At 35.2% G+C, this 9,759-nt stretch overlaps 2 protein-coding genes across 4 annotated transcripts; both read right to left on the bottom strand.

Annotated features, from left to right (window-relative positions):
• Positions 1-3: 3 nt before the first annotated feature.
• Positions 4-4,163, bottom strand: LOC124215954 (asparagine-rich protein-like). Its single transcript, XM_046619924.2, has 2 exons — positions 1,322-4,163; positions 4-1,211 (listed from the first exon to the last, which is right to left on the bottom strand). The coding sequence occupies exons 1-2, from the start codon at positions 4,002-4,004 to the stop codon at positions 1,126-1,128; spliced, it is 2,769 nt and encodes a 922-aa protein (XP_046475880.1). The 5' UTR covers positions 4,005-4,163; the 3' UTR covers positions 4-1,125.
• Positions 4,164-7,884: 3,721 nt separating this feature from the next.
• On the bottom strand, positions 7,885-9,614 carry LOC124216883 (apoptosis regulatory protein Siva). 3 transcript variants are annotated; one of them, XM_046621953.2, is made up of 4 exons: positions 9,250-9,612; positions 8,739-8,932; positions 8,566-8,643; positions 7,885-8,110 (listed from the first exon to the last, which is right to left on the bottom strand). In XM_046621953.2, exons 1-4 carry the CDS (start codon positions 9,365-9,367, stop codon positions 8,105-8,107), a joined length of 396 nt encoding a protein of 131 aa, XP_046477909.1. In that variant the 5' UTR covers positions 9,368-9,612; the 3' UTR covers positions 7,885-8,104. The 3 variants fall into 3 exon arrangements, with proteins under 3 accessions (XP_046477909.1, XP_046477908.1, XP_046477907.1); XM_046621952.2 differs by having other exon boundaries at positions 7,886-8,110; positions 8,492-8,643; positions 8,739-8,905; positions 9,250-9,614; XM_046621951.2 differs by having other exon boundaries at positions 7,889-8,110; positions 8,492-8,643; positions 9,250-9,608.
• Between the last annotated feature and the right edge of the window lie 145 nt (positions 9,615-9,759).

The raw sequence follows: 9,759 nt of genomic DNA, 5'->3' as shown, positions 1-9,759 counted from the left end.
TAAGCGATACAAAACTTTAACAATGTAAAATACATGCATTTTACTCAAGTGTGACATTACACTTAATATCTAATGGTGATAAGAAAAAGAACATAAAAACAAATGTTAAGGTTGTTAATAGTAAGAGAAAAATATCAGTTTATATTATATAAAAATATTTAAACAAATATAAAACTATAACAAAAGATGATAAAACTTTAGTATCAATTTTCGTCAAGCTGAGCATTGGTGTAATGATGAGCTTTTTGAATATAACAAAATATAAAATTGTTGAAATTTGAATAACATTCGGAAACAAGTACAATAACACCTTTAACTTTTGTTGAACATAATAGTCAACTATCTCTTGAACATTTTTGAAAGTATTTACTAAAATAATAAAATAAATATTAGCTTTTTTCTCTCATAGATAAAATTGTTGGCACTAATACTACGCATACATATTTCAACAAGGTGAGTAACATCTGGTCTAAATACAATATTAAGCACTAGTAGGAAACACGTCTTTGAATTATGCATAATTTTAAATCGACACTTTATTCGAATTGCAAAATTTGAATGGTAATAGTGATAATACTATCAACATTTTGCTGTTTCTGAATTTAAGTTATTCAAATTAAAATTAAAGGTCGACGCCATTCATTTTTAAATTAACACGAGTGAATGAATGGCTTAGCAAATTTTCAAATTACTGACTGATTATTATTCCTAACTAATCACTTTATAATTCATGAGATGATTGTGCTTCATTTGCGTGTACATTAAATACTCAATGAATATTATGATTCATTCGACGAGCTTCTGTTTGATAAAATTTTTGCTGGATTTAATGTACATCGCATTTGAGTGCACAATGTTATCATTACACGGTATGATCAGATATATAAAGCGATGTCATATAATGAAATAGAATTAAACCAGTCGGATATCAAAATATTTACTGCATGTTAAAACGAGCAAAATTGATAGGTACTTAAGCTTTTCAGACACTTTAACGACTCTAACATAAACCATAAAAACTCACTGTCCTTTTCTGTGTGATTAGGGTACCACTGGTATATGATGATTGAACATATCATAGAACAATTTTAAAACGGTGTTCTTAGTATAAAAATATATAGATAACTAATAGTTAAAACTATTGTTTGTACTTGTTTTGGTTGATTCGTATTGAGTCGTTTTCAGGTTTTGCATTATCATGTAGTTGTAAACTGAAATAAGAAAATTAATTTTTCGAATATAGGCTGTTTCAAAATTAGTTTTTGCAAGAACTGAAATATCTCTCAATTGTTGCAAGTAAAAATGCCACATCAATACTCACCGTCATCATGTAGAATTGATGATGCAGATCTTGTCTGATTTTCGGAATATTGCTTGGTAAAATCAGCCAGCTCCTGTCGTAACTTGGTCAATTCTGTTTCTGTATTATTCCATCGGTCAGTGAGAGTCCTGGAGTTTGAAGAATCGCTGGCTCTGTAAGCCTGATTAAAGTAGCCTTCACAATTATCTAGCGCCCGGCTAACATAATCCTGAATTGGAGGTAGATTTTGTTCTCCCAAGATATCAATATCATGGTCAACAACATTTGCTGCATCAATATCATAAATATCACGACTTTGTATGTCATTTTTATATCCCATTGAATACGGCACACATATGGGCTCGCTATAACCTCTGGCACTTTTTTGCATCTCGTTATTAACACTTGACTCAACTTTTTGATAACTGTTATTCTTCAATTCCATACTATTATGCTTCGATGCATTTCTATGTTCCATTCCTGAATTTGTCTCATCAGGATCTGTGAACCTCGTTTCAGAAACCAGGGTGTTAACTGTGGCTTCACTTGACAGTGATAGGTTTATTCCTTGATTCATCGGATTTACTTCCGAGAATCCATAGTTCATACGAGGATATTGAGAACTTGGAGCATTGAATGCAGAATTGCCAGTATCACCTGGAGTAATATTTTGCATCCATTGAGTTAAATTATTCTCCATAGTATATTGGTAAGGGTAATTTGGGAGATCAAGTGCCATTAGAGTGTTGCATGGGTTGAACATATTCTTGTAATAAGGGTCAGCGTTATTCAAGTACGAGCTGTACATTGGAAATGATCCTTGCCATGGGGGAAATGTTGAATATCTATTAATGTTGAGCATATCATTCGTCCTATTCGTCCAAGAATCTGATACACTGTTCGGTGAATTTTGACTGTGCATAAAATTGTTCAGGCTTGTGCTATCTTCTAATGTGTGGCTCACCTCACTCAAAAAGTTCATCGAGTCCGTATTTGATACAACTCCATTGGTGTTGTCGGATCTCCAGTCGGGACTCAGATTATTTACAGAGATACTAGGAACCGAGTTTGTGCAGTTGTTCAACATTGCATTTTTATTTATCGTTGACAAATCCATCTCTTGGCTATTTACTGGTTTCTCATATTGACGTTGATTATTCTGATTAAAATTGATGTTAGTATTAATGTTACTGGTAGTTGGTAGGAGATTCAAAGCATTGTTCATCAGGTTATTCGAATTCACATATCCATGGTCACTATTAAGGTTGTCACCCATTAGGTTTGCACTGTTGTTATACAAGTTTTGGTGGTAATATGAAGGTGAAGAGCGTTGAGATTGCATGTAATTCGATATTGGATTTGTATAAGTAGGGAGTTCGCTATTACAATTCCAACGATTTCTGTCATTTGGCCATCCATTATTCTTCGAATGATGTCTGCTAACATCATTGTTAGTTGAAAAGTGTCGGTGTGAATATGGATTTTCTTGGCTTTCAGGATTATTCGTCACATCTGTGTTACAAGGTTGCGTGTGATACCCCTTGGGATCGTAACATTGCATTCTTGCAGCAAAATTTTTATTTTCATCATTATTGAACGTAACGATCAGTGGTTGCTCAGGATCAACTCTAAAATGCCCGTGTTGCAAGAATTTAAAAAATAGAGTCTGCAATTCCCATATACTCAAAGCATGACCATTTAGTGTTAATCCATTGCCAGATGGCCTATTTGTACTGTTGTTCACTCCTGGTTCACCATCACTAGCTGCTGATATTTGTTCCGAATTGAATGGTGTATTAGAAGTTGTATCCTGCGTTTTTTTCTTTGTTTTTGAAGATGGACCAGACATTTGACAATTCCGCTTTCGTGGCCTCCCCCGTTTACCAAGTGTCCGGGTAACTGGTTTTGGTTGTTTTTCATGTCGACTTCTCAACAAGTGTCCTGCAGCATAAGAATCGGGTTGAGCTGTATCACCCGCGGTTATAACATTAGTAGGCTTCTTAATTGTCTCATAATTTTTCTTCTGTGCGCAGGATAAGCTTTGGTTTTGTCGTAAATTTTCCTTTCCTTTATCTTCAAACTGGCTAGTATTCTTGGCTGAGACTAGATGAATGGCACGTGGTCTTTCGTAATGTCTGAGCCATGGCACTTCTTGTGGACTCTCAGGAATTATGTTATGTCTAATACCTCCTATATTTTTTTTAATGACTTCAGCTAGTACAAAAGGGTCTTGAGCTGAGGAGTCTTCCATGTAATATTGAGGTCGAGGTTCTGTTTTCTTGTCATTACAAATTAAGGTACTACCAATGTCTATTCTCTGGCGTTTATTAATGCTGCCAGTTACCAATTCATTACTTTGATCACCCTCTGTGTTTTCAATATTCATGCATCTATAAATTTCACAAGCCATTGGGCTCTTATCTCTTTTGGGTGATTTGCTTCGAGGATACTTATCCTTTTGATGGTTATTAGTTGAACTGGAATAGCTTCTAACTGAAGTTTGCGAATTTTCTTTCCCTGGACTATTGGGAACTGATTCAATATTACTCAAAGTTTCATCCGAGTCACTATTTATTGTAATGAAGTACTTACAGGGAGCTGTTGCAATCTTATACTTTTCATTAACTGGAGAAGTGTTACTGGGTAAATTTGGTGTTACTTGTGTTACCGGTACAGGACTCTGTTCTATTGTAACTAGGGTCATCTTTGAAGGTATTCAAACTTATAAATTCAGTATAATTTTTCAGACGCACAGAAATTTTAGGAGATGGACTATCTTCAGGAAAATTTGCTGCATGTTAGTCTTAAAGAGTCAACCATTGTGATGTATTTTTTTTTTTTGACACTACCGGATGTGGGCACAATACAAGTGAATTTCGCGGGATGAATTCTCGATGCAGGGAGAATAATTTTCAAATGTTTCGTGACAAAATGATTCCTTATTCAAAATTGTTGTTGGTGAAATAGCAGTGGCAGATCACAGTTAAATCGAAAATAACGAAAAAAATTATTATAAACATTTCGTTGACAAGCTGACACACGTATTCACACACTCGCAACGTTAACATGGCTGCCGCTGAAACGACTGCGATAACATTTCGATTATTTAACGATTCACGGCATTTAGATACACCTGGAATTTATTTCACCCACAACAAAACAGCAGCGCGAATAAGTTAATTTCAACTCCGTTGTTGTTCAAGCTCTATATACTGATATTTTACCCCGCCAAAATTCAGTGATACAAGATGGCGCCACCATTAACTTTTCGACTCGCCGCTAAACCGGCGAGGCCGAGCCAGAGCCAAGCGCAATTTCCATGGAGACTCATGCCAATTTCCCTGAACCCCGTCCACTGCATAGGTATGTACACCGATGCATACATCGTGTAATACATTACACGCACATATCGTGAGCGGGTTGAGCCACCGCGAACGGCACTGAAAGTGACTGAAAATCAGAAACAGTCCAATGGTGTCGAGCAATTCATCTTTAACTTGTGACCGATATGAAGACTCGACGCTGAACGTGCGATTCAGGTAAGTAATTCGAACAAAACATGTGGAACAATCTATATTTATTATAATTTGGTAGATTGCCGTAGTGACTATATGGAATGCATATCATTTTTGAATAACTCGCAATTGACAAATTATTTTGAAGTACATTATTCATTGTTCTGCATGCTTACGACTACAGATAGTATGTTATTGTCAGACTTTCTAACGAATGTTGGGGATACTTATTTTAGCAATGTTGATTGATTTCTTGACCTTATCTTAAAATTAGGTGTAGTGTTTCTCGGTGTCGAAGATCAATAAAGTAAAAGCAAAATTGACGTATCGGCCGTAAGGTTTACTAAGTAATTAAACGTAAGTCTTCTTTGACAAATTTTCAAATCAATCGGTCATGATTCTCAATTCGCACTCATTAGTCATCACTCGAAGTTGGCGATTGATCATCGTCGCCGAGAGTTTTTGTTTACCTCCAATATTCAAAGAGTTCTGTTAATTTTTTTTGGTTCCGATCTGGAGAGAGACCTTTTTAAGACATTAAGCTTTTTAAGGACCACCCTAATGATATACGATATTTTTTATGAACTATTTTTGAAAACATTTTTCCAAATTTTTGTAACTATGATATGGCGACGATCGTAAGATTTATTTTCAATTGTAAATTATGAAAAAGACTGTAATCTCTGCAAGAAATGTAGTGGAATAAAAAAAAGTAGCAAGTAATTATCCTGTATACTTCGATACAAACATAAATGCGTACTTCTGTACTACTTCAAAATATTGATGGATCTATTAGCTAATCCTATTCTTTTTATAGACCATTGTAAGGCTACATTGTATACACTATTATGTAGAATGAGAACATATCTCTGTGTCAGAAAATATTACTACGAATGATCAACAAGTTTGTTGTTGACTTATTCTTGCGTATTAATCGGGCTGTTACATACGTTGATTAGATATGAAGTAATTTTCTGTTCCAGAATACAACACAAAAATAAAAGCAAAAAAATACACTTCATTACAACAGAATCGGTCTTTGCTACCAAAGAATTGATGTTCTCGTAAAAAAAAAAAAATTCCAGAAATTTCAGATCCTATAGGCACCGTAAATGATTTTGCACATATGTACGCTCCTGATCGCGAAAGTTCTTACGTTGACTGCCAGTCGACTCTGCCGTCGACTAACAAAGATGGCGGCCACTCTGGTTGATTCTTAATATTATCAAATTAATCTTTAATTCTTTTATTAATAATAATAGGAGCAGATTCCTTTTTCTAATGCTTCATCCTGTTCAGCATTAGTGTGATTTTCGTTTGATGTAAAATTCCGTCTCACGCCTACGTAGGACGAAAAATATTTTTCCCATCACGGACATAACACTTCACGCTCTTGATACGAAAATAGCAATAATTTGCTTTTACTACGCGGCGATGTCATAGCCCGTGACTATGTTTCACATGCTCATTCTTGCACGGTTTACAACAATATCTTTTTCTGTGATAATTCTTCTCTGGAATTACTGCATTCCTCAGAATTTCCGACACTTTACTGAATTGTCCCTTCATTTCGTGTGGCAGTTCAATTGGACCTCGTATTTTTTATTATCTTCAAATTTATCATTGAAACTTTGTTCGAAGTTGATCAAAGTTTCTGAAAGGCTTTCATCAGCTTCAATAATTATTCCTTTTTCTTATTTACTCTTATGTTGAAGTGTCGACGCTCGAACAGAGTTTAGATTCGATACTTTCAAAACACTTTTTATCATAGGACTATGATTTGTCTTCCTTCGCCTAGTCTCGATTTTATTTCCACCAGATGAGTGTACAATTGATTTCAACGTATCGTTTTGTTTTATTGCCAGAACTTTCCAAAATGCGATCTTCTAAACTTTCAAAGTAGTTGTCATTTTTATAGCAAGTCTGTCTTTGTCGGCTATTCATCACCGAGAATACTTTCGAGGATTTTGATGATCGTGACTATTTAATCTGTTAAAAATACGTTCCATGGGAATCTTAATATATTTAGTTTGTGCACATTTGATCGGTGTAAAAAAATATAAGAATAAGAAAGAGTGGATCCCGCTCACCTCCGTACTTCTCATTGCTATAACTCGGTGCAAACTTCATAGGATAAGTCGAAAAGTAAATGGCAACGATTTTCGAACCGTTATTAATATAGGTATAGTCAAACTCATGAAGCAATCATTGCTGGGGACTCGTCGAAAACATTACATGTCCTTAGATGCATTAATCATTCGTTCAGAAACGTGCGGCAGAAGGCAGAAAACGATCTGCGATATCACTTCCGCGTTTACGAATAATGCGGCGTTCGGAAAGCGCTCGGAATTGTGGGAGGATATTTTGAAATATCTCAGACACTGGATCTGTGATGTAGTTCCGAATCCGCTCGCTATAATTCGAGTTATTCAATCCCGAGCTATTTGATATGTCAATTATGTCTGATTTCTATTGAACAATATCGCCTTCTAAATGTAGTTCCGCATCGTGGCATTGTCATTTAACTTCGAATCGTTGAATGAGTATGAATAGTGTGTATCGAACGTAAATACCGTTTTTCATCACACAATTCGAAATTACAAACAAACGAGTGTAGGCGATTGAAAGTAAACAACAAACGTGTACAGAAATTGTGAGTGAGAGAGAGAGGTAGGTATGTCCGTTATAATCTGTCTCGCTTCACACGCGATTGAGTGAGGGAGACAGCGTAACCCCAATATAATTATATATCTCTCTCTCTCATCACTTTGGCAGCAGTTTCCGCGAAATTGAGGGGATGAATAGCTACCTCCAGTAGTATATGCTCGAAGGTATTCGTCACTGAGTTTCCTGCTTTTCGATCGAGTCGCGCGATTTGCATTAAAGATCGTATACTTTAATTTATTTATGAATACCTTTTTTAAAAATCACTCTTCAGCGTTTTATCGTAGTACGGCTGAATTTTTCGATTTTATTTTCAACTAGTTTGCTTACACTTGTAAATTATTTATCGCCAAGGAAATGTAGGAAAAATTCCAAGTACAAAACACTTGATGCAAAATTAAGCACATTATATTTAAAACGATAACATTTTGTTGAACAGTGGTTTGCATACATTAAAAATGCCATTCAAACTTTATGTACAAATATACAAAACCATTAAAATACGTACAAAATAATAATACATCATAAATAATTAGAATTAACACTTAAATGAGTGCATTTTTTCACAAACTTTATAACGCCGGTTCATTGATAGCAGTTCAAGCAGATGTTGTACTCTCGGGTGTCATATCTGGAAAGGAAGCCAGCAAATATAGGTATGTATGAAACTGGATTCACTAATTTGATGAAGCTAGTGAGGTAAAAGGCAAATTACACTTATCTATGTAAAAATATTGAAATAAATATTTTTCGAATACAACTTGAGTTATCCATGTTGAATTTGATTACAATTTCCTCTTTTACTTTCATGCCAAGAGATATTGTTTCCTTGGAATTTGACTGAATAAACTTTGATCTATAAATTCTATCATCTATAATTTCACAATTTGTTTGCTTTGCTTCTTTTTTTACCATTCTCTATGCTCAATGTATGGTCAAAACCGCTCGATATTCTGCGACCAACAATGGTTACATGAAAATCAAATGTATTCACAAAAAAACCAAAACGTACGCAATTATTGAGCAATTTTGACAAAAGCTTTCCAAGCATTTGACGCATTGGGCTAGACAGGAGGAGCACAAGACCTTCTCGCAGTAGTAACAGTTGTGCGATCCATAATCATCGATGACTCGGCAACAGCCGCAGATGCCGATTGGCACAGTCTGGAAAATGGAAACATCAACGACAAGTTAGTTCTCTTTTCAATGCAAGTTTTTAAAGCTATTCTGTAAGCTTCTTCTTATTAACCATTATATACCTTTGCACATTCACCCTTAGTCTCGAGCTGTAATTTGTTGTTGAGAAACATCTGTTTAAAGTTTTGCTGCGGAGTTGACTTAGCTGCTGGCACAATCACTGACTGAACAGGATCTGTCAGGTCCAAGTCGATAGATTTATTCATTTTCTGCGATAATTCCCTGGCTCCTGTCATTAACAAATCCAAAGTTCGGTCTACAAAAGAAACAAGTTTAGAAAAATATGACTAGCAACTAGATTTGGAAAAAAATTAATCCAAACGATGTGACGATTTAAAATTGATATGATTCTTGGGTTGATTATGAAAAAAATAAATTAAATTTAAACTAGGCAATGGTTAAGACAGCAATGATTCGTAGACTTCATCACAGCAGTAGTTTGATTTTCACGAACATTTGCAAAAACCGCGAATCTACGTTCTTGTGTCTCTAACCTACTGTAGTTGAACGAAAAACCGCATCTGTTGGTCGTCAAGATTGAATATAAACAAATGACGAACATAACCTCCTTACCATAGACTTTTTTCATATGAGTTTCTTTTTCCACTCCGTTATCGACTTCTCTTTGCCCTACGTGAATTTTAGACTGTGGCGCTAAATCGTCGTCGAATTCACACATCCGTTTTGGCATTTTCTTTCAAATTTTATTTCTATTTTTACATATAAAAGTTAACCTTGCTATCTTACAAGTTGAAAATCATTCATTGAGAATGTTCAAAATTCGAACGAGCGATTCGATCGTTATCTTAATCTCGAAATATAGCGTATCGATATTTCTAGCGCTCTTGACTATCGATAATCGAATTCTCAAACTCAAATTTCCATGCGAACACTTTTTGAAAAACAATTCTGCTTCTCTACCCAACGTAGATACTCCACTTGCGACTAGCTAAAACAGCGTTTCGATTCTATGCCTACGAAAATTCAAGATCGAGAGAGCAAATGAAGAGTTGCTGGAATAATTATGAATATTAATGTCATGGAATACATCGAGCACGTGTCGAATAGAATGCCATTTCGAAA

This window comes from Neodiprion pinetum, chromosome 4 (assembly GCF_021155775.2).
Source record: "Neodiprion pinetum isolate iyNeoPine1 chromosome 4, iyNeoPine1.2, whole genome shotgun sequence".
NCBI classification, from domain to species: Eukaryota; Metazoa; Arthropoda; class Insecta; order Hymenoptera; family Diprionidae; genus Neodiprion; species Neodiprion pinetum.
Note: the sequence above shows the minus strand (reverse complement) of the source record. Positions and strands in the feature narration are given on the sequence as shown.